Genomic DNA, 27,984 nt, shown 5'->3' with positions numbered 1-27,984 from the left:
AAAAGACTAGTCAAATCAATTAAAGTATCCGCTTCCGAACTGTGACCGGGCCACGCCATCTTGTTTGTTCCACTAAGAGTGAAGCAGCGGCCGTGAACAATTAAGGCGCAAATATCGTCACTGTTGCATTTGATGATTAACTAGACTCTGTTAGTTATTCCGTTTAATCAAGATGTCTCACGGTGGTAGGAACGAGTGTAGGATTTACGTGGGAAATTTACCACCAGATATTCGTACCAAAGACATTCAGGATCTTTTCTACAAATTTGGTAAAGTTACCTTTGTTGACTTGAAAAATCGTAGGGGGCCGCCATTCGCCTTCGTTGAGTTCGACGACCCAAGGTACGTATTTTTTTGCGTTTCTACCTGTTAGGTTAACATACGGGTGTTGGGCATACTTGTTTATCGCATATTATGCTCAGCGCGCTCTATTCCGCCCTTGTCGCTAATAATCATGCTCATCTCTAGGCCTATGCAACGTAACCTTGTACTTACATTGCGTGATCTATTTTTGATAGCAACCACAAATTTACCAACCATTTGAATTCATGAGCGAATTACGTCTATTAACACGTATCCGCATTTATGCACAAATACACGCCGATACTTTAAAGTTAAATTGTGCTTAATCGTTTTAGCGGATGAGAGTTCATGCATATTGCATAGCTTGCAGAAGTCACTGTGAAACTTGTTACACCGAGCGCACATTTGAATGGAAATTACATATGACTGTATTCAAACTTTACATCAATTAAAGCCCACAGTATCTAGGCACTGGCAGTCAGTGGATGTAAATGACGGCAAGATTGGCAGCCGAGAAATTTCACGGCATTATAGCAAAATACTTTCGGGTATATTCCATCCTTGAGCGAGCAGGTGGCGCAGTGGCTAAGGCTCTGGAGCAGTGAACTGGCAAGCTTGGGTTTGAGACTTTGGGCCATAGAACTTTCTGTGTCTTATTTTTTGAAAGAAGTTCGACCTTCATCATACTTTTGCTACGGGCTTGATAAATTATTATATTGCGTTGTTATCCGAAACCCCAACACACACTGGGTAATGATTTCGCTGCCAGTTTGTGGCTACCAACCATGCTGCTGTTATAGTTGTTATTCTGTATGCAAAAACTCTGGGTCTATTCCATCTATAAAGTGAATTACATATCACTCCAAATACGTAGTCTGCTAACCTCTCAGCCAAAAATTCTGGACGTGCGTCTGGTTACTTTATAGTGCAACAAGCCACACTGACCTAAAAAATACAAGTTTTGCAAGGTTACTGAATTATTAACTTTGCGCATCCTATAGTTTTTACAAGACAGCATAATTGGGAAATATCAAGGAATTTTACTGAACAGATCAAACATTATAAAAACTCGACAAAAAAATAAAAAATAAATAAATAAAATAAAAAAAAAAAAACAAGAAAAATAAAAAAACCGCAGGTTTTGGTTCTCCGACTTGCAGTTTATCGAAACTCAAGACTGTTTCAGATATATTTTATGATACAAAACAGGTTCTACTCGGAATCAAGATTTGCATAGTTGATGAGGAGTAGTAAAACATGATTTTTTTAAAAAAAGATTGTAGATTTTTTAACAGTAAACCTTACTAGCTGTCATGTAAATCAGTCTTCAATTTCATTCAGTTGGACAGCAAACTTTTTCAAAGTTACTACAAATTTTGCAGAGTTTGGCGATTAGGAATTTCTAACAATCTGACTTCTTGACAGTGTCTTTTGTATGCTCAAAGTATCTCCAATAGTTGACTAATCTTTTCGAAGATATTCAGTTCATATTGTAGAATGATAGTTTCATGTTGCAAACCAATTTCATATATGATGTGAACTAATTTTAAGTTACACAGCTTCAGTAAACTTCACCTGAAACATTTTGATCAAATGAATAAAAATAAATAAATAAATAAAGATGTTTATATTGAAATTACAGGGATGCCGAAGATGCAGTACATGCTAGAGATGGTTATGACTATGATGGCTATAGGTTGAGAGTAGAATTTCCCAGGGGTGGGGGACCAAGTAACAACTTTCGCGGGGGACGTGGTGCAGGAGGTGGTGATAGTGGCGGTAGAGGTGGCAGAGGTGAAATGAGCAATTCTAGAGGCCGTGGTCCTCCGGCTCGTCGATCTCAGTATAGAGTATTGGTTACGGGGTTGCCATCCTCGGGAAGCTGGCAGGATCTCAAAGACCACATGCGCGAAGCAGGTGACGTTTGCTTTGCAGATGTCTACAAAGATGGGACTGGTGTCGTTGAGTTTCTACGTTACGAAGACATGAAGTATGCGGTCAAAAAATTAGATGACTCCAGGTTCAGATCGCATGAGGTACAACTTCTATGTTTATTTGTAATTATTTAGTGGAGTGCAATTAACTGAACTATCTTTTTCCATATCACAGACATATTTTCTCTTCTGTAAATGACAAACTAGACATTGAAAAAATGTAATTTTCTAAAACTGAAAATTCTAGCTTATCGATTTAAGTTAATTTTTAATGTACTGCAGGTAAAAATATTGCAGTAATTGAATTGGCCTAAAATTTTTTGAAGGATTGCACCTTATTTCATGACAATTACAATAAATTTTGTTTGCCTCAATATTAATACATGCCTTAGCCACAACAGTTTCTCACTACTTCAGCATTTTTCAAATATATTATTATTTAAACAATGATCGTAAATGTCTTATTTGTTGTGACTGTCACGTTAACTTTTTATCCCAATTCTCAGGGTGAAGTTGCATACATTCGTGTCAAAGAAGACCACAGCAGTGGAGATCGCGGCCGCAGTGAAGATCGAGAGAGAGGACGTACTCGTTCGAGGAGTTACAGTCCACGTCGTCGTGGTTCTCCTACCTATTCGCCATTGCGTCGCAACTACTCGCGGTCACGCTCACGCTCCAGGTCTCGCTCATACGATTAGTGTGTACGTATCAATACTATATAACCTCAGTGATAATATGAGTGATTTTTCAACCACTCATGCCTTGCCGAATTTCGTTTTCACTGCTTTGACTCACTAAAGACATTTATCTTGGCTGAATGAATTGTAAATTGTATTTTACAAACTGTATTCAGGTTGTCGTTGCATAATTGACAAGTATGTTGTTACCTGTGTAATACATACGATCACAGGTGCAGTGTAACATAAGATTTTTCACAGTCTTTGATAAACATGATTCTTTTTCCTAATAATTTTTCATCCCTTTCTTGATCACTTCAGAGGGAAATCTTGACAAGTTTTTGGCATCGAAAAATTGAAAGGAATTGAATACTATCATTATACTTGTTGTGAATTGCATCACTTTTTTTCTACAAGTTAAACCTAATCAGTTTTATTAATTGTCAATTGTGGTTGATGTTCTGATATTGAAATAGCTTTTCATGCATAATGTCTGTAAAGTTAACAGTGTTCGGTTTACTCAAATAAATTTGTACCAATTGAACTAGACAATTACAAAAGTTCAAGGAAAACATCTTTAACGGCCACATTTTTTTAAACATAATAGTGCTTTGATACAAGATATGAATCGTCACCGAAACCTATAGTGATTGCCGAAATTTTTGAATATACATCGTGAGTAATATTCGATATGTCGAATAATTCTGTACCACTATTGTTTTATCAAATCAATCTGCAATTTCTTGGAATATTACATAAAGTCTTCGTTCCATTTCTTGGTACCATAATATTAAAATGCGCACATGTGCATATTCTTTACTATGCCCATGTAAAGGAATAATGTTTGCAATCCCGCTTAATTATCATTATCAGCTAGATCAGGGATAGGATTGTAGATCCGGAGCTGGCGTAAAATTCGCAATTCACAACAAATATGACGTGATATATCATTATCATCTACAAATACGGATCAACGCGTGATTTAATGTTTTATTTTTTGCCCATAAAAATTGTTTTAAGCCATAATTATTATTGCAGGATAACAGATCTTTGTCAGATGAGACCTCATGGTAGCCAAATATGAGAACAATGATTTGGTGATCATGAGCATTGCGAGACATTGCGCTGACAACCCCACTGCATCTTTTTACTCATAACATGCTGTACACCGCGTCATCTCCCACCTTATGTTTAATACGTTTATAACTTTTAATGAGAAAACTATCTGCAACAGACAAGTTTCAGTATTCATAAGTCTTAACACTTATGAAAATGGATTGTGAAAAACACTTTTTCAAAGCATATACGTGGCAAACCACAAAGTATAGTCATTTTAAAGCTTATGCAGAAAGTAAAACGTATTCTCCTGCATTATTAAAACCACCAATCCATTTCTATAAGTCTTTGATGGATAACTCAATCCTGTGCTTAAAAGATGTAAATGTGAAAAGATTTTCTAACTGCACACATATTTATAAGCTTTCGCTCTGAGTCGATAATGCAAAGAGGCTCTGAATATTATAAATATTTTTACCAATGGGAACATCTGAATATATTTACATGTATTACATATTATAAATGTTTAAGTAAAATATCCATTCCTTTGAGAATATTATCAATTGTATATACGAGTCATAGGTCAGAGTTGCATGCTCAAATTCAGCAATGTTCCTTACACAACTCGTCGCAAAACGATATCACACCAATTATATGTTATCTGAATCTTGAAGCGATTCCTTCGATTGCAACAGAGGAATAGCCTATAACGTATTTTCATTGTATTTTAAAATATATTTAATTCTATTACAGAGTTAATATGTGTTCATAATTCAAAAGAAATACAAAGATTCATTCCTGTTGTCGTTACAATCGCTTAGGGATTGCAGAATACGCGTTTGGGGTTTAAAGTTTCGAATCTGATATCGATTATCTATTATTGTATCAAGAAACTAATGTATTTTTTCTTCTTTTGTATATTGGATTGGATTGTAACACAATGAATGAAAAACTGAGAAACTACACGATGTTACTTCTTGGATGGATATAATGCTTCGTTCATACTTGACGATGGGATGGGATGGAATGCATTTTGGATGGATTTGTATGGAGCATAAATTTAAGCGGATTAAAGATAAGTCGCAGTGAGGATAATCAGGATTAAGGATAAATTTGGACAAGAGGAAATTCAGGAACGCGATCCTCAAGCAAGGATATATTCGATTCGAGGATTATCGATTAGCTGGGATTGGATTCAAGCTGATACACATTGGCAAGTCCATTGAAAACTCCGTGAAATTGACGTGGTTTTTTTCGTGTTTCTTCCTTTTTTCTTCCTAAATTACAGTCTGTTCACGTCCATCCACAAACACTTCAGTGTAGAAATTTAATAATATTTTTAAACGTGGCTAAAACATCAAGAACATATACCATGTTTTAATGTATCAAGTTGAGATGATTTGTTCTTTAAAAATTCATATGCATATTCATTTCATTTAAGTTTTATTATTTTTTTTTTTTTTTTGTTTCAAGCTGAAAAATTTGTGAGTGGTAAATATCCATGTGTCAATATTGAAACATCTTTCACTACCAATCAAAGTTCTTCAATAAATCACATTTTTTTTCTGTAGCTTATACCCAGGAGTTTTATATCCAGGCATCAATCAAAATAAAGTACCACACCATTCTTACAATATTATGATCATCTTTTTGCATTTCTCTCTGATATATAGTAATACTTTGCATTAGTAATTGATATTAGTATGATTACTATTAGTACGATTGCTCAAATTTAGAGAAAAATAGTTAGTGCTAACAAAATGTTGTTTAAACCCTTGGATTGATTGTGAAACATTCTGCATACTATGTTAAACAAGTTATAGCCAACTACACTCCTGGTCTCGAATGTGTTAAAATCAATCTAAAGGTCTATACATTAACTATGCAATCATCTCAAAAAATACATGGATAGTTGTATATAATTATATTTTGAACTTTAACATCATTGGAATATTATTTTGCTTCAAAGTTGTTTTTCTATCTCAGGAATCTGATATCATAAACAGAGAAGCTTCAACAAGAACAGTTCTATTAATGCCAATTTTATCGGTTTTTGTTTGACTTCAACAATGCTATACTTTGGTTAAACTAAAAATGTTTAAATCACACTTTTAACGATATACTTCGAACTTATTAAAACATATAAATACCAGTGTTTAATATTCGCATCATTTATATTTAAAAGAAATGCAAAACGGAAAGAAGAGGATTTCACTTAATTGAGACTTTCTTATTTTGACGTGAACGGACTATAGTTTTTTGTGGATTTGGATACCGCGAAAATATATCTGCTGCGAAAGGAACGGGGAGATGGACAGGACTGGAATTTATTGGGATTCAGAAGCCTCGCGGGATTGATTATTACGCATGGAGGATTCTGCGATCTGGATAAATTCAATGGATAATATAATACATACCATTTGGACTTGTCAAGTGGATGGGACAGGATATTTGGCAGAAGGATTCATATTTCGATCAGTTTCAATTACATGAGACATGAATGAGGAACGCGCCTCACCGCATAGGGTTCATGGAATGCTCTAGGTTGGATTCGGACTTGCAGTCGCTTAGGAGGAAAGGTTCAGGATCATTACAGAATAGTTGGAAATCATTTTTAATGGAGTCAAAAGGATTGGATGGCTATTTATAAGGTACTTGTACACCAGTTTTGAAACTGAGGTACTTTCCATGTTCGCTTTTTGCATGCCTTGCTTTATTCCCTTCTGTCGTCTTCTTTGAACACCTCCTAATTATCTTTCCATTCATTGGCTGAATGCATTCAAGTTGATCTATCCATTAACTAACACACGTCCAGTACTTAGCAGGAACTCTACTCACTGGATGAGTTTCTCTAACTGCGTGTATATACACATATATACACAATTAAGTATCGCTAGTGGCTTTGTGACGATATAATCCATTGATTTGATGTGAAGATTGTTCTAAACAAACTTATTTTCAACATCAAAGACGAAACATCCATGTCTTAGAAATAATTCGACACCTCATACATTTGCAGAAAACATCCACATAGTTTATTGTTTCGAAGTCAAATCTATACATCCTCAGGTAACGAGGTATTCAAAATGGATTGAACGTATCGTATATTAAAAAGTAGCTGTTTTTTAAGTCAGAATGATCAATAATGTAAAACTGACTATTTTTATGATAAAACTGATATAACGATATTTCTTCAATATTGATTGTCTTGGCCATAAACTAAAAATGAATTAAAATGCTGAAAAAATCTTCATAGTAGTAAGTACATAACGGGGAATTTAAGTTCGTCAATCTCTGAAATAAATATATACTCTTCATCAGACTTACAGAGAATTTCAATTTATTTGAAAATTATTATCAAACAAGGGTTTTTATGTGAGTTATACTGACTACGAGCAGTAACAAAACCTGAGGCTGTTTAGATGTTCTTTTCGTTGGCTGGTTACTATCTTTGGTTGAGTAGACTAATTATATAGTTAATTCGTTTTATTACCACCTTTGCAGTTTGTTCAAGCTAAGTTTAATATGTCATTGGTGGTAAAGTAAAACATTAGGCGATTTTAGTTTTTAAAAAATTGTACCCACTCATATTGCCACCAATCCCATAATCACTCATTTCTTTCGTGCATGTTCTGATTTCTCTACAGCAAGCACTTTGAGAGAGCTTAATACAATAGGTTCGTTTTGTAAACTCACTTCTTTTTCAAGATGTAGAAATATATCACGAATAGTGATCATTCCATATTTGTTTACTTGAAACATTCTGCTGGTAATGTACATCCTGGGATTTGACCACAATAAAATTTATATATGCCGATTAAAAACGTCGTTTATTCAACCAAATAATTTATCCTATCCAAGATACTTATACTCGTTCATACTTTCCATATACTATACTATATTATACTATACTATACTATATTCGCAACTTAATCATGATTATTACTGATCTGAAAGACCTAGAAAATTGATAATTTATATTAAGAATTGCACAATATTTTATATTTTAGTACTATAAGTCAAAGCAAGATCTGTAGTGTTATTTTCTAAACACAGAAGACTTTACTATCTTCTGATTATTCAAGAAGATATAGATATTATCGTAGTAAAATACAATATGATGGAGTATGGTGATTTCACAGCAAAGGATCATCCAAACATTCTACATCTTGTTTAATCCATGTGCAGTAATCAACCAAATCATAGTGTAATATATTTTTAAATTATAAGTGCGTAACAACTCTAGTACTTAGTTTGCTTCGAAAACAAACAGTGGTTTTATTTATCAATCTGTTTACCACTTTTAATCTTGGAAGCAGGAAAGACGCAAGCCGTCAGTGGACATCCGGCATAAAGAACCACAAAAGTTGTTTTTATCGTACATAATTAGATTCAAACACGAGTTAAGCATACATAACATTCAATGTTTGCTAACGATAAGGATGTGGTCTCTTACACACCCCTTTCTTTCACTATATAAGATATCTGCAAGGATTCCTGCAGTAGTTAGTCTTGTGCCATCTTATACGCTAGACAGTTTTCCAACATGTCGCGAAGTGTGACAGACATACTGTATCTCTATGATCGTCCATCGGAACCAATATTTGTCTCACGTGGCAATAAATCAACCACATTTGACGTTCCACCAAGTTATTTAGTAAGTATTATTCAGGGCGAAAGACCAAATATCCATAATTCGTTTTCAAGTGAATTACATCACCTATGAGGTTGAAGTGATAAAATTGCCAAATCACATATCTGGATTTCGAATAAAATGGAGAAAAATTTGAATCTAAATAATTTAACAATGAGTTAATTGTGATGTGAATAGATGTAAATTCATGATTGATACCATACTTGATACAATCAATTTATACTGTCTCTAATTTTAATAACTTATATTTTACATAGTATAATCCATTCAACGGATTATCAATTACCGAACTTTATAACCATTCATTACAGGTGGAAAGATATCAATCTGTTCCATCGGTTTTATCGCGGGTTGGTGATGATGTCCCTAGAATTCCTGTCAAGAAAATAAGCGTACCATCACTCGGCATAGCAACCAATCTGGGTCGCGCAGAGAATTTTTCTCTTTTTATGCCAAGCCACCGCAAAATGGCTGGACGTCTAATTGAGATTCTACTGGGAATGGCAACTTATGATGATTTTCTATCTGCATCTGTTTTTTGTCACGATCGAATCAATCCCCAAATGTATATTTACTGTTTGTCCGTTGCTATTCTGCATCGACCAGATACCAGAGATCTGCCAATACCTACCTTGTGCGAAGTCTTCCCAGACAAGTTTGTAACAAGCGGAGTTTTTGCACAAGTACGAGAAGAAGCAAACCTTGTTGCACCTGGATCAAGGGTGAGCAAAAATTTTGATGTAGTTTTTTAAGTAATAGTACAGACAAATGCGACTCAATTACTCAGTATGTAATTATTTAATAATTATTGCTTCATTGTGATTTTTCTGCAATATTTCCTGAAATAATCCAATCCATGTGTATGTTAGTACCAAAAGTGTATCGAAGTTCTAACATTAAATGCCTTTTAGATGCCAATCGAAATTCCTCGAAACTACAGTGCATCTGATTTGGATGTGGAGCACAGACTTGCATATTTTCGCGAAGATTTGGGTATCAATCTACACCACTGGCATTGGCACTTAGTCTATCCACCTTCCGGGCCAATGCAAATAGTTAACAAAGATAGACGTGGCGAACTTTTGTATTACATGCATTCACAGATTATGGCTAGATATAACTTTGAACGATTTTGCAATGATCTTCCACGAGTGGAGCGTTGGAACAGGTGGCGCGAACCAATTGCCGAAGCTTATTTTCCCAAACTGGATTCGCTTGTAGCCAGTCGTGCTTGGCCAGCTCGTCCAGCTAATTCAGAGCTTAAGGACATTAATCGTACAATTGATCAACTTCAATTTGACATACAAGACCTGGAAAGATGGAGAGATCGTATTGCACAGGCAATTTCAACTCAATCTGTAATAAATGTAAGAGACTATTTTTCTCTGTCTTCAACTAGCCACAACACGGTAATACATTGAAGACTGATTCACAATCTGAAAACTGTGTCCTCATTCACATTATGTATGATCATGCAGACATTTTTAAAGGTAATTTTAACTATAGGAGAGAGGTCAAACTATACCACTGACAGAAAAGGATGGCATAGATGTATTGGGAAACCTCATGGAAGCTTGTATTCTTTCTCCAAATTTTAATTATTACGGTGATTTGCACAACTATATGCACATAGCACTATCATTCATACATGATCCGGATCACAGATATTTGGAATCCTTTTCTCCTATTGGGGATCCAGCTGTCACTATGAGAGATCCTGTGTTTTATCGTCTACATGGTTGGGTAGAATCTATTTTTCAACTGTATAAAGGGACGCTCCCTCCATATACAGTGGAACAATTGAATAACCCAGGAGTTGATGTTACAGGTTTGTAGCAGTAATTTTTAAAAAACTACTGAGCCAATTTAAAGAGTATGCGTGGGTGCTCTTTACATAAAAACTACAGAAGCGATAAGCAGCAACTAACGAACAGTTTTATTCTGTGAATCGCAGGTGTGGAAGTGGTGACAGAGAATCAGCCGAAGAACGTATTTCATACTTTCTGGCAGCAGAGTGACGTTGATATGTCACGAGGCTTGGATTTCATACCCAGAGGTTCTGTTCTCGTAAGGTTCACACATTTACAGTATACTCCATATATTTACAGAATTCAGGTAAATAACAAAAGTGGAGCAAATAAAATGGGAACCTGTAGAATATTTCTGACACCAAAACAAGATGAGCTTGGTAGACCTATGGCTTTCACAGATCAAAAAAATATGATGATTGAACTGGACAAATTCACCGTGAACTGTAAATAACTTATTACTAAAAATTTTAATACCAGTAAACATGGCACCGTAGCGCATTCCTTTAAAATTTATGCATAATTCACAAATTTTTAGTAAGACCTGGAGCCAACACCATTGAGCGTAACTCGACATTATCATCTGTAACAATTCCATTTGAAAGAACTTTTAGAAATTTGACTGTCAATGTTCCAACTGATATTAATGAGCTTGATGCTTTTAACTTCTGTGGTTGTGGTTGGCCTCAGCACATGCTTCTTCCAAAAGGAACTGAAAGTGGCTATGCGACAGAACTTTTTGTTATGATCTCCAACTACGACAATGACAAGGTATTTTCACCTGGTTAAAATTATTTAAAGAAGAAAACAGCAATTTCTTAGAAATACACAAAAATTATCAATGGATTTGAGAAAAATACTAATGAGGCTTAATTGTCTATCATTCAATAAGATTAAAACGCATTGTAGCATGAATCTATTTTGAGCCAGAAATAATTCAACCAGCTGTAACGAACAGATTCAATTTAAACAAGTGGACTTACATTTTGACTATTGTGATGTATCAGGAAATGTTTGCTTGAAGAAATATCTGGATATTTTGATTTTAAATATATACATTGCGATATTGCTAATAAAAAGTTTCATTTATTGTTAGATCGAACAAGACATAGGTGGACAATGCAGTGACGCTGCTAGTTTCTGCGGAATACGAAACAAGAAGTATCCAGATGCTCGAGCAATGGGGTATCCATTTGATCGTCTACCACGTAATGGTGTTGATACTTTATCCCAATTTTTGACACCAAATATGAGAACTACGAACGTGCTAATACGTCATACAAATTCCATCTTACGTCGGCCAAATCAATCTACTGCAACTCCATCTACAACAAGGATTTAGCTCTTTTAGAAGTGTGTAAATCTATCTCAGAAATACAACTGTTGATGTTATATGAAGAAACCATAGCATGAATAATTGTTCATCAACATATTTCATTTCATTTGTTATGACTGAATTTTATGTAAGAAACTATGTTTAATCGAATATCACATAATCACGGTATATTTAATACAAGAAATCATGCTACCTTAGCAGAAGTTTACATGTATGTACACGTAGTTAAATAAGGTCATTCAATATTTGTCTCTATTGCTGACATCCATATTTTATCCACGCTTATGAATTCCATTCTTCGCAAAGTTCTATACTTATATATCTCAATCAATTATTATTCAGAAACAAAAAAAGTTTCTTACACCACACTTTTTTATACACTTGTGTGTTTTTATGGTAGGAAAATAAGAATAAATTGATGTATCTTCACATGGAACGTATAACAGTTGAAAAACCTAAACCTTACATATCTATACAAGTACTCGGTATTTGATGCTGTCACATGTATCCATCAGTATAAAAAAGATAAGAATCACAATTATTCCCAATCCACACGGATTGTTATACTATTTTACTAAACAGGAAGGCAGCAATTATTCTTCAAGTAATATCATAATTACTTTTCAGTGAAGCTTCAGGCTTATTTCTATTTTGTGTGCATCTTCACATTTGGTATCGTGAGTGTATGTAGTTGAAACGTTATTCTGAAACTGTCTACTCTACATATAACCGTATCAAGTCATCCTCTTTGGCTGGATAGTTTGTGATCGGGCATTTCTCGTATTCTCGTATGTATTTTAGAATACACTGGTAGCAGAAGACGTACCTACGTAGAGAGTAATATTTATTTTTGGTAGAAATTTTGTTTGCTTGGTAAGGATGCTTTGTAAAACATATCGATACTTCCGCTATGTGAAACTACATGATAAAATGGAATTAAAACATGCCAAACTTACCCTGAAACTGGCAGAGCTGTGGGGATTTGCCGACCTTTCCGACAGATTGGACATAATCCTTTATACTGTAACGCTATTTTTGGAACCTGGATTGAAAATTAAAATGGAATGACATTCATCCATGTCTAGCTTAAGTGCAGCAAACAAAAAATCCGGATTTTTCGGAACATGATGCATACATTGTTAAAAACATCAGGAGAGGGAATATGAACTCCCCGTATTTTGTTGAAGACAAATGTAAGTATACCTTTCATTTACCTCAGGAGGCACAGGTGTAGGCAGAGCCATCAGGTTTACGTAATAATTTTCTTGATTCCACCATCGAAGAAACTGGAGAAAGAAAGCTCCAAATTCAAGTGATCTAGTAAAAAGCATTCCAAACAAATCTATGCCATTACTGAAGGTCAATGTTCCGAGTCTTATCTTCATGAGAAGGTCAGTGATGGTGAGGAATTTTTTACCATCTGCGTAAGACAATGTAACAGAAGCCAGCCAAAGAAGCGGAGTTGAATATTCTGACTGTCCAGCCATGTACCTCAGGTACCGATAGAGTATTAGGCATTCATAAATAACATGAAATATCATGTTTCCATTTATTACCAATTTCCTTACAAGTTTCTGCCATCGCTGAAAAAAATTAGTTATTTAAATAATGTGGAACAAATTAAAGTGTTTGTACTGTTGATGACAACAAAAAGCATATTCAAAGCTTATAAATTATATAAATAGCTTTTCGAATTCACGTACCTTCTGAGGTATTTTACCATCAGCAACTTCCAATTTATATTCTTCCGCAAGCCTAAATAATTTGGTTCTGAAGTGCGGAAAGACGACTAACAGCAATAAAGAAATTTTCTCTTGCTTAGTAGATAACTTTCCATCTGAACCTGCCACGACTGAAGAACGTTTCAACCCATAAAATGTTTCGGAGAATGATGCCGCTGAAATAAATATGGATTTGATTAGGCTGACGAATATTTGGAGAAATTAGTTGGAAGCGTAAAAAAAATCGCTCAATATATTTACAATATTTTTTGAGATAGTGATATTGTAGAGCGGCATTAAAAACCAGATACGCCTCATCGCACCATCTTTCAAGCCATCCATATCGATGTGGATTGACCAACACCAAATACTGAAATACTGTGTATAAGATTCACTATGTAACAAATTACAGGACAATAATAATGAAAAAAACGAGCCTGCGACGTACCGAGATGATTTTTTTGAAGACTGGCTCGAGTGTAGAGGCTAAAGATTCTTGCGCAACAATTTCAAAAATCGAGGGTTTAGCCTTGACTGTATCCGTTAAATACGCTCCTTTTTCAGCCATAACTATTGTTGTCTAATAATAAACCATAACACGCTTCGTAATGACGCTACTATTTTCATTCATAAAATATACATGAAAGCAATTGGCTATGTCATGTTGATTTTTGACCTGATAGAGTTCAAAGAGTTCAAGGTTAACAACTCCGTTCACTTGAACCACCATGTTGAATTTTGTACCTGAAATCATTGAAATACGCGGCTTTTTATCAATGTTCAAAATCATCTCTTAGCTCCAGTATGTATTTGAATTGTTTCAACTTGACCATCGAAAACTTTAATATTTGTCACAGGTTACGGATCAATTTCGGTTAGAATGAATTTACAGAGACGCGTCAATTAAATCCATCAAAACGCGAGCTGTCAACCGCTTTGTGATTATGAATTTTCTGCAAATTTATTATGCTTATTTACGAAACTTTTGGCTAAAATAGCAATGGAATTAAATTGGGTAAGATTCGATCTTTAATGCAGATAAATACCGATTCGGTATATAAGCGGACTACGGAGAAAATCTGTTTTAAAACATATTTGCATTTGTTGACCTCGAATTTAATAACTTCTCATACTTTGTCGAAGATTGTTGCATTTCCGGAAAATATATACTTAAAAAATTGGGCCAATTTCTAGAGGTAGTAGCAAGGCTTTTGGGTACAATTTTGTGTTACTGAAGTGAATATCTGACCTCTGAGATTAATTCGAGGGAAATTTGTATACGTAACAACCGATAGCAGCCGACAGCTAAGGTCAGTGTGAGAGAATGGTGGTTCGTGGGTGGTTCCAATTGCCTGTGTCAGATGTAGCTACTCTCGTGTCAAAGTGAGTGAGAGAAGACGGAGAAAAAAATACATAATGTTTTCTCTTGCGAGTGGGTCGACGTATATTCCTTATAAATAAATAAGTGATATGGTGAAGAAAAAAAATGTAATAATCGTGATGTCAAATAAATAAAATGAAGGATAAAATGCCACCGTTTCGTAGGAAAAAATCGGGGAAATCGTTTCCGGTGAAAGTCTGCACTTTGGACGCCGAGCTTGAGTTCAATTTGGAGGTTAGCTTCTGGAATCTATTGTTGCAAAACATTGTTCCCAAATTATACGAACAATGTGTTACGTAATGATTCCTATCCTCCATGTCATTCGAATGTTTTTCATTGTAAAATTCTCCCTTTCTTAGTGGCGAGCCACTGGGAGAGACTTATTTGATTTAGTGTGCCGAACTATTGGTCTCAGAGAGACCTGGTATTTTGGACTTCAGTATGAGGATGCCAAAGGATTTATTTCTTGGCTCAAGTTGGACAAGAAAGGTATCTCCCTCATTCTTTCCTCTATTTATCATTTTAATTCGCAATTTTATTCACCGCTACCAAAAGAACTGCCTACACACCTACTTCCTGCTATTGAAAGAAAGTGAAGTCTTATTTTTTTTTCAATTTCCTGCCTAGCAGGTTTATTATACCTAACACAAGAGACTATGCACTGCAAATTCTGTTATTAGATCCCAAGAGATGATATAAGATGATAACAGTGATTTTAGGAAGATTTGTAATCTTGTTATTTTGTAATTTAAGCAAAGCTCAGTGCTCAATTCCTTGATTGATCTAAACTTGTATTAAACCTATTAGAATTTAGGTGCGTTTACGAATTTTCGAGAAAAGGCTCAATAGTTATATTCTTCTTACACCTGTGTCAAAACCAAGAGCACAAAATATGTTCTGGCATTGCACCAAACTTCCAGAGCAGGTGTAGTTAACATATTTTCGATGAAACCACTGGTAGGAGCCTTTCTCCATAGAACTGTCAATAATTTTTAGTCCATGCAGTTACTATGGGATTTAAGCGTTTTGCTTAGTTATTCTAACTGCGGTCAAATATCTATGCATTTGAATTTTAGTACAAATACAAAACAATCGATCACTCATGCTAATCAATATTATGTCACGTGATAAAAAAAAGATTAACGAAAAAAAAATAGGTATGGTGGATGTGCAAGTAGATAATGTTTCTGTGCTTTCTATCCTTCAATTAACACAAGTTAAAAACTTGGCACTTCATCTACGTATAAATTTCTAGTCCAGGACCAAGGAATTTCACAGCAACCAACGACGCCGTTTATGTTTCTCGCTAAATTCTACCCTGAAGATGTGGCTGAGGAACTTGTTCAAGAGGTAACGCAACACTTGTTCTTTTTGCAAGTGAAGCAAGCCATTTTGTCTATGGATATTTACTGTCCACCTGAAGCCTCTGTACTACTTGCGTCGTATGCCGTGCAAGCGAAGGTAATCGAAATTTTTATTGTTAACTAGTGTGATTTTTAGTAACGTGTTGTTCACAGTTTATTACTATCTGGTTCGTATATCAGGTTTTCTCACTTTGAGATTGCCTCGCTTACAAAGCACCTTTAAAACTGCTGAAGAAGTCCAGAGTGTAAAAATATTGAGTAAAATCTGTCGAGGAGATGTCAAAATGTATCATCACTATATTGATAATGAATACCTGTGGGTGTTATTATATTAAACCTAGTATGGTGATTACGACGAGGTATCATACCGGCCAGGAATGCTGGCTAGCGAAGATCTTCTGCCACAACGAGTGATTGACCAATATCAAATGACTCCTGAAATGTGGGAAGATAGAATCAAGATTTGGTACGCTGATCACCGTGGAATGTCTCGTGACGAGGCTGAAATGGAATATCTAAAGATTGCCCAAGATCTGGATATGTATGGCGTCAACTATTTTCCTATTAGCGTAAGTATGAAAGATATAATTCATTTAATACTTACCGACGTATTCTCAAAGACAGAAAATATTGTATGTTTGATAAATTGGGCACGTGCATAACTCTACTTATTCAAATTCATGGACCATTGGCAAATCAACTACAAAGCGGCAACAGATAAACTCTATAGCCTAAGTCTCTTCAAGCATCCTTCAGTCCATCTACATGTTCGATTTGTAGTGATCATAAAAAAAAATTTGACACCTTTTATATGTGGCAAATAACAGCACTTTTCTCTTCATTTTAGAACAAGAAGGAAACGGACTTGTGGCTCGGTGTTACAGCACTTGGGTTGAACATCTATGAGAAGGAGAATAAGCTGGCACCTAAGACAACTTTCACTTGGTCAGAGATCCGGCATATCAGCTTCGATGACAAGAAGTTTGTAATCAAACCTGTAGAGAAGTCGTCACCGAACTTTGTCTTCTTCTCGCAGAAAGTTCGCATGAACAAACTGGTAAAAAAACAGTCACATGTTGGCAGCTGGGTGAAGGGCTTGGTAGCTATAGGGGTCGACGAGCATTGTAGTGAAAAAGCCGCACGGTTCTTATTTGTTAAGATTCTGGACTTGTGCATTGGCAACCACGACCTCTTCATGCGTCGCCGTAAACCAGACTCAATGGAGGTACAGCAAATGAAAGCACAGGCCAAGGAAGAGAAATCTAGGTAAGCATAAGATTATCGAGACTTTTGTATGTACCATTAGCTTTCGCATCATTCCTAAATTAATACTTTTCAGAATTGTATTTCTTAGCACACAATTATTTTTATTTCACATATTAGTTGGTACAATTTGTCATGTACCTGGAAAGCTTATTTTCAGCTCACAAATATAACAACAGTCATTTCTGCATCATAACTCTTGATGTTTTTCAAACTGTGTTCCGTTCTGAATATTTTAACATATACCATAAAGAACTTATTATAATATTTATATATTTTATTTTGAAAGAGGAAAATTCGTCTAGTTATTGATCCATGGAGCACAACCTGTAAATCTCGAACTTGCATTTGCTTGATTCAGTCATTTAACCTTGACCTCAAATACATTTGCAACATTACATTGCGCAGCAGTAATTAGGAAAAAGATAAAAACACATGTGGCATGTATTCAACAAAATAGTACAAAAGTATTTGTTTAAGGAATGATCTAATCAGTGCTTCTGCATAACACTTAACACGTGTGTTCTATTTCCTAACAGGTTTTCTAACACAATTGGTATATTGTGTTCTTTGTTTGTACTAATGTTGTCCCAGAGTGTCGTTGTTTTTCATATTGATACGAATTATTTTACATGTAGGAGGCAGATCGAAAGAAACAAACTGGCCCGGGAAAAACAGTTAAGAGAAGCTGCAGAAAGAGAAAAGGCAGCAATGGAACAACGGTTGTTACAGTATCAAGAAGAAATAAGACTTGCCAACGAAGCATTGGTAACATTTTTTTTGGATGTTAAAGATTTGTTAGCCAATTACCTATTCTGTTAACAACAAGTGGTAATGGCAACAAATTACTTGTCTCACCATACTCATTATTACAGAGAAGATCTGAAGAGACAGCAGATCTGTTAGCAGAGAAGAGTCGCGTTGCTGAGGAAGAAGCTATGCTTTTAAGCCAAAAGGCAACGGAAGCAGAACAAGAGATAACTCGTATACGACTTAACAATATGAAAACGGAGGAAGAAAAAGTTCACCTAGAGAGAAAAACTCGTGAAGCTGAGCTTCTTACAGAGAGATTAGTTCAAGAATCGGAACGACGAGCAGCTGAAGCCGAAAAACTGAAAGATGAACTGCTACGTGCTCGAATTGCTGAAAAAGAGGCTAAGGAAAAGTTGCTGGAATTTTTGAGCAGAAATGCTTACAACGCATCTATCACTGTAAGTTTACTTTCATTCTATTGAATTTTTTTACAAGATACACTGTGCATGCAATAGTTTAATATAGTCTGATCTACTTTCAGCCTTCAAACAGTAGCAAATGGCTGAAAATTTGCACATATTACATTTTCACTACTAGTAAATAACGAATTCTTTTCTATTTACTTTAGCCTGTACCAAATTTATTCCCGTCAACACAAGTATTACCATCTGAACTACAGGCCGATCTTCAGACGTTGCAATTGGACGCAGAACCTCTTCCAGCGGACCTTACGTCATATGATCTTATTGCCGATGGAGATGTCGATCAATTGTCCCTTGAAATAGAAAAAGAACGGGTGGATTATTGGGAGAAAAGCAAGCATCTTCAAGAACAATTACGTGAATTACGATCTGAAATTGAGGTAATGAAGGTTGGTGAAAAGCAGTGTGAGCTGGACCAGCTACACGAGGAACAGGTGCGACTTGGTGAAAATAAATACAGTACGCTGAAAAAAGTGAAGTCTGGATCTACCAAAGCTCGAGTCGCATTTTTCGAAGAGCTTTAGGTATTTATTTTTTGAAATTACGGTTAAAAAAGATTAGATCATACGATAACCATTTCAATTGAAAAATATTTTTGTACAATAATCAGTGCCTATCTAGCTTAAACATTGCGTAATATCGATGTTTTGCTAACTGTATATACCCTAATTAAGTTGTAGATATTTTCTACAAATTTTTGACGTTTATTTTGGCCAAAATTTATAGCTTATCATTGTTACAAGAGAATTTCAGTCACGGAGAGCAGGCTTAAAGATAAGCTCTACAGAGTTATTAATTATATACTTTGATAGAATCTATCAGATAGTTTTAGAAATAGGATGGATACAATTTGATATGGTAGAATTTATATGCTTGAATTCCCTATTGGAGTTATTACTTTGCGAAGATTTTTTTTCGTAAAACTTTTAATACCTATTACTTATCTCCTTGTGAATAAAGGAACGTATTTATCATCAGACAAATATTCCGATACATAGATCATGCTACAAAGTTCCAATATTTTGTACAAGGTCATTAATTTCCAGGCGCTTGAAGTAAAGTCGTATTCGTAACAATTAGTCGAATCGTTGATTTTCAGATAGAGCGTAATATAAGTATAATTTTGCCTATTAATTATGAGATATACCTTGCAAAAAATCACATAACATTTCAGGCTGTGGCATATGTATTTTTCGCCAATTTTCGTAATGTTTCCGTAGTTGTTTTCTTCAGTCATTTTTTATTTAGTCAAGTAAAATTAATATTCCCTTCATACATTATTGTTAACGTTGATGAAGACGGTGTAATAGCTTCATAAGTTAACTATAATATGTAAGCCTTTAAGGAATGATCATAGGTATATAGCTCCGAGCACGAAAACGCATTACCATAGAGACATTATGAGTTCGTGTAATAGAATCTTAGGGTAAAAAATGATTCATATATGTTTATATTTCAGTGTTTGCATGGTATTTATTATTCAAAATGCAAAGTTGATAGCCTTACTATTAGAAAACAATTCGAATGTGTTTAAAAGGTGAAAAAGGTCGCTAAGAAGAAAAACATCTGGTATAAGTAGGGTTACTTCAATTGGACACTTAACAAGTGTTTATGCAGAATAATTTAGATTTTAATCTATATAGGTAAGAATGTTTCCTGATGCTGTTTAAGCGGGTGAAAAGAACAAATATTTTATCTACCACGTAGACAAGATGTACACGTTATACCGCCTAGAATAGTTGTATAGTAGTTATGAGTTATGATACTATTACACCTGATTTGAATTAGCACCTTGGATTTGCTTTTACGCAATATTTTGGAAGTGATTTAAAGGATGTATATATCATTAGTAGTTCCTTCGAAAAGTTGCATGTGCGTGCAGAATGCTTACTTTTATCACCCATACAAAACAATAACTGGAGCTTTCCGTAATAATCAGACTACTCGTTCACCTTGTATTTAAAGGCTCTCATGAGACTCAAGTGGTGCTTTGTTCTCACAACCAAACAGACTAATAAGAAAATGTCTGATAATTGGAGACGTCGAAAAACTCTAAAATATACGTTATTTTTACACAGTCCAATTATTGTGTGTAAAAAAACTTGACTCGTCTGTCGTGAAAATCTGCTACCATGTCAATAATAGTAATAAATATTGCCACATTATATTGATTATTTGATTAATAGACTTTTTACAATCTCTTCAATTTACTCAACCAGTGGACCGTAAAATTCATCAGTTTATCATTTTCGGCAATCAATTATTAGCGTATAGAACAACAGTACGGTTCAGATCAAACTGGCAATAAATATTTTCATTGATGTTCCTCGCGAACGCTACGGTGATATAATTTCTAATAAAATTGATTGATTCTTAGTTTTAACGTATCAGTAAAAAATGATGTTTTGAAATTGTCAAATTGTTTGTAATAGTTTTTTTGTCAATCTTACGTCTAGGGAATTACGTCCCTCTCAATATGAACTTGTCGCAGCGATATTTTCATATTTTATCGGCAAATTGCTACATTCGTCAGGCTATCAGCAAATTTCTGGTGCCATGCTAGTCTTAACAAAAATGTATTTCATTTGCATCAAAACCGCATCACGTTTTATCCACTATTATACAATTTGATCATTATAATGTAAACATACGTTTTCATGAGTAGATACAGGTGTACATAAGGATTTATCTTGAAATAATTAGAGCAATTTTTCATAATATAGCAATATAATGTCATAAATAAAATTTAATTCCAATTTAACAATGCTCTCGTTCTGTTCGTGACGTGGTTTATAAACCGAGATACGATTTATTGTGATTTTATTCCAGTGATATTTGAGTATTCAACGCAGCTTCTTTTTTGCAAGAATAAAAAAATACATTTGTCAATATGTAGCAACACCTGTAACACTCGTGTAAATGATTAATAAACGAACTGAATATGATATAGCAGAAGTGTAGAAAGGTACTTGATCTATTACTTTAGTCCAGTCAAAATGTTCCTGAAATCGACGTTCCGAGGTAGAGCGCTGAATTTTTGGGGTAAGCTGTGTTTGACGATCACAATAGATGTTACAAAGTAGGAGGGTTGCAGCACTCGGGGGTCCGAAAAAAAAAATTGTAAATGGTGAAAAAACATATTTTTAGTTTATAATTTGAAAACTAAATACAAAATTGGAAAAAGTTTCACATGAAAGTTGTAGAGCATTAAATTGTATGTGAAAAATGTCATCACATTCTTCCCTCATCTTCAATAGATCCGCCGTCAGAAGTATGCGAAATGTGGGGGTTGAAAGAAACCTTAAAAAAATCGTATATAATCCCAAATTTGACATATTATATATTCAATTTTATTTTTTAAACGTCGAAAAAATCCATTCTACAGTCTCCGACAGATATTTTGTAATTTCAACCTTTTCCCTTTTTTCACAACAATTTTAATTATTAAATCAATGGTTTGCCTCAATTCGCGGGGTGCACAATTTTTTATATTATTTTACATTATTATTTTTTATATGATTACTTTCCCTACGAAAAGGTACCCTATGACTTTTTTAACTTCCCGTTTCTCTGTTTTCAGAGATAAAAGGAAGTTATTGTAATCAGGCCGAAAATGAAAAGTCGAGTTTTCACTAGATCTCGACGTTTCGAGATCTAGAGAATCACCTCCAACTATTTTCGTATGGACGATGTGTGTGTGTGTATGTGTGTGTGGTCAATGTTTTCATTCGACGATATTTTGAGACCGTGTAATCGGATTTCATTGATTTTCGTCTCTATCGACGCGGCTTTTCCAAATTTAGAACTGATCATATTTTCGCTTTGATCGGTGCAGTTACTTTTTGAGTTATGTAATAACAAAATTCCAAAAGAAAAACAAAAAGATATCCTGAGAACGAATGAATAGATTTTAATGAAAATTGGTACTTCATAGCTTTTGGGTCACTATTCACGAGCCTAAAGTCAGATTTACAAAATTTAAATTTGGCGTATTCAATATGCTCGAAAAAACTACAAACATTTGGATTTTTATAAAAATTGGTACTCGAAGGTTTCTTGGGTGTCTCGTCCCGAATTTGAGGTCAGATTTGCGAAACCTAAAATGGGGAATATGTTGGAATATTTTTTGTTAAACATTCGAATTTTGGTAAAAATTACTAGTCGGAGGTCTTTGGTTCACCGATAACTAATCTGAAGTTAGATTTCCAAAATTGTAATGTGCGATGTAATATGGGATCTGAGGTCTCAGTAGCGTAAATCGTTAATCACGAATTTGAATTTACAGTTCGAATTTCGAATGTGATGTTATTATTTTTTTTTTTTTTTTGTGAATTTGGAACCATGATGGGACCTGCAGTATAGAAACGGGAAGTTCGAGGGCTGTTTTATAGCCACCCTAAACCGCTTGTTTTGCCTGCATTCCTTTTATGAGCTATGATTACTTACTTTTATTGCCGCGTTCAAAGTGCTTCTTCGCATGCTTAAAATGCAGATCAATTCTTCGTATGATAAAAATCATTTGGCCGAAATAAAATGAGATGAAAATCTTTTTAAATGTTGTACGTGAATTGATACTATACCGAAATTCGTTTCTGACGTTTCGAATTAAAAAAAAAAAGCATTCAAACTAATATGAGAAATTATAGTATAATTGTTTTTGTAGAACTCAAAATTCTCGAAAGCTCTATCACAGCATCAGACTGGTATTGATATCATCGAGCATTTCTTTCTACATTTTTTTCTCCCATCTTAAAACCTTGAGAGTAGACAAATTTCATATTTTTATTGTACTGGACGGGTGAAGTAGAAAAATAAATTTCTGAAATATTATAAATCTCAATAATTTCAATAGAAGATTGTTCATGTGCTCTACAACTTTCCTTTGAAATTTTTTTCAATTTTATGTTCAGATTTTAAGTTATAAGCTAAAAATGTTTTTCCACTCTTTTTAATTTTTTTTCGGTACCCTAAGTGCTGCAACCCTGATACTTCGGAACATATTGTTTTGTGATTGTCAAACACGGCTTACCCCAAAAAATCAGCTTTCTAGTTCGGAAGGCCGATTTCAGAAACATTTTGACTGGACTAATTTTGTACGTTTACTTTCTTTAAATCATACAAAAAATTTCAACGTTAATTCTATGTGCAAATGTGACTATAAAAAAACAAGTCGAAGTTTCATACTAGCGTGTAAGGTGTCACGAATCGGCATAATTGAATAATTACTCTAATGTTGTAAACGATTTAATTATATAAATAATATTACATTATCACATATAAGTCTATTATGCATGTGCATACAGTTTTACAAAATACAATATTGGCGTCCATACTGCATCATTGATTGCAACGGTAATGCAGCTGTTATAAGAATGTCCCTATGTAGATTATAATGTTAATATTAACAAATAATAAATTTAGTTTATATTTTATAACAGGCATGTATTGATTCCATTCATGAGCTTATTAGTAACCATGATTTTGTAGCGAATAAACCCCATAGTAAAAGTAAAACCGAACGCAGTTATCCCGCAGCTCCTGTAAGGTCATGCAAATCATACGATTTGAACTTAGCTACGAGGGTTTCAACGACTACCAGCAAGACAAGGTAAAATATTACTATATTCAAATTCAATAACATTTGTGTACGGAAACTGGAGGCAAACTTCAATCGACGAATGTTGAATAAATTATAATAGAATAACTGATATGCGATATGAAACATTCTCGGGTTCGCACAAAACGAAAATGAAAATACAATTTGCAAATGATGCGAAGAGCGAAGCGAGATCTTCTATCTGGTATTGATAATTAGTGAAAAGTGATTTCTGTGGTAGGATCACACGTTCCGTGCCATGACGTCCTTGAGATAAATTCTCAGCGCGCATTGCAGAGAATTCTGGGCCATTCACTGCCAACTACAGCGGGAGTCTTGCGTTCTGAAAAGGTTCCGAACCAACGTTTCTTGAACGGACGACTTCCGCCCAGTTTAGTGAAATTTGTTATATTCAAAATGGCAGCCACACGGAGGCTGCAGAAGGTAATTTGACATTTTTCAACAATTTCATTCCATAGTACTTATGTATGATTAGAATTAATGATTATAACCTGAAAAGACACATAGGACGGAAACGTAACGTTGTGTTGGAGTTATTTTTTATTTCCCGTTGACAAATGTCAAAAATTTTTGAGTGACCAATTTAGCATTTACAATTTTTCTTATCAGCGGGAAACGTTATGAATTGATTAATTATTGAATCCGACAATCATTCGAAGTTTTTCAAATTATTATTCTTAATTAAGTTTACCTGCGTTATGAATCATTCTTACTAGGATTACCACTTAAGTGTTTCGTTTTTTTCCTCTACCACCATTGTCACGTTTTAACTGTTCTTTTTTTTCGCAGGAACTAAGTGACTTGAGGGCGTCAGCCATGAAAAATTTTACCAACATCCAAGTCGACGAAGCTAATATTCTTACTTGGCAAGGTCTTATCTTACCGGTATGTTATATTTGTAATTAGTTTCAAACATAACCTAACTTACCTGCTCCAAATCCGCTCTGTATGCTTCTGTGTATTCACGTAGAGGTATTCATGCATATATGTATATATACACATGTATAAGTATGTGCATGTTTCTATGAACTTTCCAGATTCACCTTACATGCATGCATGATTCATCAGTGGTATTTGTGTATTTGAACAAGCACAAGCATGCTCCGATATTATAGGATTAAATGAAGGTCGTAATTGTGTCATCATTTTAACATCAAAATATCAGTTTATTAGGAGGCTTCATTGAATTGTACTTCCTTTACATGCATGAGGAATTCCTTGATGATTATTCATATACATCAACCAATGATCGTTGAACTGGTAACAGACCTCACACTCGATTCAAAACATATACCAATCTGTTTTTGTTTAGTATTGAAGTTGAATTAAAGCACCAATGAAGTAATGGGTTCGTTTTATTAAAATTTGGTTAGCAAATCAGTTCCCTGAAATTTGAGAACTTAAGCAAGAACTGAAATTTTTCATGTAGTAGTAGGTACAAGTTACTGCCAATAGTAAATTTTGCTTGTGTTTTGATTCAGTTGTAATTGTTTACACGACCAAAGAAACAAAAAAAATATGTAATCTAATTTTTTCATGAACTGTAATATATTTCATCGGAAATAAAAAATTTTATGTCAAACTGCTAATAAAATCACTTGAAAGATGATCAAAAATATTGTATTTTTTACAGACATTTGTTGAAATTCAAATATTTCTTCCCGATGAATTGCTGAAATTGCATGTCCGTTAATATGAATTTCACTCTAGTAATTTGAAATTTTAACCATGTCGATGAACTTGTTACACTTACATAAGAATCTTGAATTTTACGTTGTTTTTGGGAAACCAATGTGAGAACAAAATTGGAAGAAAATGCTTTGATGCAATTGAAAATGTATCAGTATTTTATAGTTTTTAAACAATGTTAATTATAACTATTCTAGTTGTCAGATGATTAAATTTAATCTACCAATAAAATTTCAGGATGATCCTCCGTACAACAAAGGTGCCTTCCGTATCGAAATAAATTTTCCAGCAGAATATCCATTTAAACCACCAAGAATAAACTTCAAAACAAAAATATACCACCCCAACATTGATGAAAAGGGTCAGGTGTGTTTGGCAATCATCAGTGCTGAAAATTGGAAGCCTGCCACAAAAACCGATCAAGGTAAAGTGGTTGTAATATTCAACAGTAATAGTTATCTCAATATTCTTGATCAACAATCATGTTCCACGAATCGAATTATCAGTATTCTTGTAAAAATCAATTGTTTACATTATTCATACGTTCACCTTTAATTAAGAAAGTCATTCCGGCATATTTTTATTTATTCATTTTTAATAACATATTTCTTGATGATGTTAGTAACCACTTTAAAATGTCTGATACAACAAATAGCCCAAGAAAATGAATAACCGACATAACTTTTTCGACACTTTTTTGTTATACCTTCATCTCTAGTGATTCAAGCATTGATCGCATTGGTAAATGATCCTGAACCTGAGCATCCACTGAGAGCAGATTTAGCAGAAGAATTTTTGAAAGATAGAAGAAAGTTTTTCAAGAATGCAGAGGAGTTTACAAAAAAACATGCAGAGAAGAGGCGAGAATCGGCTTCAGCAGAATAACATCGATTAGCCTAACTCACCGAGATGCCTGTTTGTCCGCCCGCCTCATGACCTAATTGGTACCCTGACTTGACTCAGAGAAAACCAGGATGTTGCTAGCTTCAGGGCTGAAATCCCATCGTACAGTATTGGTTAATTGATTTAAAAGAGAATCAGAGTAAAAGAAGAAAAATTGAAGAAAAAGAAATGAAAATCATAATAATTATTCATAAGATGGAGAACTTTTAATAATATTATAAATTATAATAATAAATATTGTATATCATTCAATAGAAGCCATCGAGGGCGGTTTTGGTAGCCATTGATGTCAATACCCGATTTTCCGTTATTGTTACTAATTAATAATAGGGATCAAATGATCGCGACAATACAATGGTAAGACCACTTTCAAGAAGAAGCCTTTTGGAAACGTACACTGACATCATATCACACATAATTGATAGTTCGTTACTATTTTTATTTTTTACTCACGAGCTTGTGGTCGGGAATAGTGTTTATTATACAAGACTTGAACAGCTGTGTATTATCAGTAACTTTGTGCCAAATTTGTCAAGAATGTGCTTTCAGAGCTGCTTGATTGGTTATCAGTCAGAGAAATGATTCGATATCTAGAGAAGTAAGCGTATTGGTCCTTTACTTTCTAATTTAAAGTTGCAGTTAATTGGCTTGAGGTTGCAATAGGGCTATGCTCAAACGCCATTTGGTGAGAGGTTGAAGAGAGCACTTGTTGCTTATTTATCAAAGATTGGAAATCTGTTTCAGTTTTCATCGAATGCTATATTTTCATTTATTGTCTCGACTTCTATTTGCAACTACGTGGAGTAAATAGTATGATGACAAAATAAATGAATCTATGAAATGTTTCAGAGCCAAATGATGTGATTGTCTAAATAATTGAGAGCAAAAATGATTGAAAATGCATATGACAATTTGTTACGTAACAGAGAATGAATTTCACCACATAAAAGTCTCATGAATCATTTCAAGCAGTAATTGTTCCCAAGAATCATTCTACTCCAAAGGTCATGCATGATTCTGTATTCTCTCCAATTCTGCAGGAT

General features: G+C 34.4%; 5 protein-coding genes across 10 annotated transcripts; 4 read left to right on the top strand and 1 right to left on the bottom strand.

Moving 5' to 3' along the window:
* Positions 1-56: 56 nt before the first annotated feature.
* On the top strand, positions 57-4,933 carry SF2 (splicing factor 2). Its single transcript, XM_046617615.1, has 4 exons — positions 57-342; positions 1,946-2,339; positions 2,744-2,938; positions 3,953-4,933. The coding sequence occupies exons 1-3, from the start codon at positions 173-175 to the stop codon at positions 2,933-2,935; spliced, it is 756 nt and encodes a 251-aa protein (XP_046473571.1). The 5' UTR covers positions 57-172; the 3' UTR covers positions 2,936-2,938; positions 3,953-4,933.
* A 2,981-nt stretch (positions 4,934-7,914) lies between these two features.
* Positions 7,915-12,146, top strand: LOC124214877 (phenoloxidase 1-like). The gene is made up of 7 exons (XM_046617608.2): positions 7,915-8,627; positions 8,936-9,346; positions 9,536-9,991; positions 10,131-10,452; positions 10,579-10,878; positions 10,971-11,203; positions 11,529-12,146. Exons 1-7 carry the CDS (start codon positions 8,517-8,519, stop codon positions 11,772-11,774), a joined length of 2,079 nt encoding a protein of 692 aa, XP_046473564.1. The 5' UTR covers positions 7,915-8,516; the 3' UTR covers positions 11,775-12,146.
* Positions 11,680-14,871, bottom strand: Pex12 (peroxin 12). 5 transcript variants are annotated; one of them, XR_006882216.2, is made up of 8 exons: positions 14,623-14,811; positions 13,938-14,233; positions 13,751-13,859; positions 13,472-13,665; positions 12,983-13,351; positions 12,725-12,810; positions 12,389-12,594; positions 11,680-11,757 (listed from the first exon to the last, which is right to left on the bottom strand). XR_006882216.2 is itself a non-coding variant. In XM_046617613.2 (7 exons), exons 2-7 carry the CDS (start codon positions 14,055-14,057, stop codon positions 12,483-12,485), a joined length of 990 nt encoding a protein of 329 aa, XP_046473569.1. In that variant the 5' UTR covers positions 14,058-14,233; positions 14,739-14,871; the 3' UTR covers positions 11,680-12,482. The 5 variants fall into 5 exon arrangements, 3 of the variants coding, with proteins under 3 accessions (XP_046473569.1, XP_046473570.1, XP_046473568.1); XR_006882217.2 differs by having other exon boundaries at positions 11,680-12,594; positions 12,972-13,351; positions 14,623-14,813; XM_046617613.2 differs by having other exon boundaries at positions 11,680-12,594; positions 14,739-14,871.
* Mer (ezrin/radixin/moesin family protein merlin) lies at positions 14,752-21,681 on the top strand. 2 transcript variants are annotated; one of them, XM_046617611.2, is made up of 9 exons: positions 14,752-15,104; positions 15,230-15,359; positions 16,126-16,331; positions 16,576-16,803; positions 17,082-17,291; positions 17,394-17,500; positions 18,136-18,265; positions 18,373-18,708; positions 18,879-21,681. In XM_046617611.2, the coding sequence occupies exons 1-9, from the start codon at positions 15,006-15,008 to the stop codon at positions 19,254-19,256; spliced, it is 1,824 nt and encodes a 607-aa protein (XP_046473567.1). In that variant the 5' UTR covers positions 14,752-15,005; the 3' UTR covers positions 19,257-21,681. The 2 variants fall into 2 exon arrangements, with proteins under 2 accessions (XP_046473567.1, XP_046473566.1); XM_046617610.2 differs by having other exon boundaries at positions 17,082-17,500.
* A 2,934-nt stretch (positions 21,682-24,615) lies between these two features.
* Positions 24,616-27,241, top strand: Ubc10 (ubiquitin conjugating enzyme 10). The gene is made up of 4 exons (XM_046617616.2): positions 24,616-24,772; positions 25,139-25,234; positions 26,276-26,462; positions 26,757-27,241. Exons 1-4 carry the CDS (start codon positions 24,746-24,748, stop codon positions 26,921-26,923), a joined length of 477 nt encoding a protein of 158 aa, XP_046473572.1. The 5' UTR covers positions 24,616-24,745; the 3' UTR covers positions 26,924-27,241.
* The last annotated feature ends 743 nt before the right edge of the window (positions 27,242-27,984 follow it).

Source organism: Neodiprion pinetum, chromosome 3 (genome assembly GCF_021155775.2).
Source record: "Neodiprion pinetum isolate iyNeoPine1 chromosome 3, iyNeoPine1.2, whole genome shotgun sequence".
Lineage (NCBI taxonomy): Eukaryota > Metazoa > Arthropoda > Insecta > Hymenoptera > Diprionidae > Neodiprion > Neodiprion pinetum.
The sequence above is the reverse complement of the archived record's forward strand: the minus strand, read 5'-3'. Positions and strand labels throughout refer to the sequence as shown.

Excerpts from the sequence above, each read along its gene's own strand:
- LOC124214877 (XM_046617608.2), top strand. The coding sequence starts at position 8,517 with ATGTCGCGAAGTGTGACAGACATACTGTATCTCTATGATCGTCCATCG. Across the intron at positions 10,453-10,578 it reads CCCAGGAGTTGATGTTACAG|GTGTGGAAGTGGTGACAGAG; the intron begins GTTTGTAGCAGT and ends TGTGAATCGCAG. Across the intron at positions 10,879-10,970 it reads GGACAAATTCACCGTGAACT|TAAGACCTGGAGCCAACACC; the intron begins GTAAATAACTTA and ends ACAAATTTTTAG.
- SF2 (XM_046617615.1), top strand. The coding sequence starts at position 173 with ATGTCTCACGGTGGTAGGAACGAGTGTAGGATTTACGTGGGAAATTTA. Across the intron at positions 343-1,945 it reads GTTGAGTTCGACGACCCAAG|GGATGCCGAAGATGCAGTAC; the intron begins GTACGTATTTTT and ends TTGAAATTACAG. Across the intron at positions 2,340-2,743 it reads CCAGGTTCAGATCGCATGAG|GGTGAAGTTGCATACATTCG; the intron begins GTACAACTTCTA and ends CCCAATTCTCAG.
- Mer (XM_046617610.2), top strand. The coding sequence starts at position 15,006 with ATGAAGGATAAAATGCCACCGTTTCGTAGGAAAAAATCGGGGAAATCG. Across the intron at positions 15,360-16,125 it reads GCTCAAGTTGGACAAGAAAG|TCCAGGACCAAGGAATTTCA; the intron begins GTATCTCCCTCA and ends ATAAATTTCTAG. Across the intron at positions 18,266-18,372 it reads GACTTGCCAACGAAGCATTG|AGAAGATCTGAAGAGACAGC; the intron begins GTAACATTTTTT and ends TCATTATTACAG.
- Ubc10 (XM_046617616.2), top strand. The coding sequence starts at position 24,746 with ATGGCAGCCACACGGAGGCTGCAGAAG. Across the intron at positions 24,773-25,138 it reads CCACACGGAGGCTGCAGAAG|GAACTAAGTGACTTGAGGGC; the intron begins GTAATTTGACAT and ends TTTTTTTCGCAG. Across the intron at positions 26,463-26,756 it reads TGCCACAAAAACCGATCAAG|TGATTCAAGCATTGATCGCA; the intron begins GTAAAGTGGTTG and ends CTTCATCTCTAG.
- Pex12 (XM_046617613.2), bottom strand. The coding sequence starts at position 14,057 with ATGGCTGAAAAAGGAGCGTATTTAACGGATACAGTCAAGGCTAAACCC. Across the intron at positions 13,352-13,471 it reads ATGGTAAAATACCTCAGAAG|CGATGGCAGAAACTTGTAAG; the intron begins GTACGTGAATTC and ends AATTTTTTTCAG. Across the intron at positions 12,811-12,982 it reads CTACACCTGTGCCTCCTGAG|GTTCCAAAAATAGCGTTACA; the intron begins GTAAATGAAAGG and ends TTTTCAATCCAG.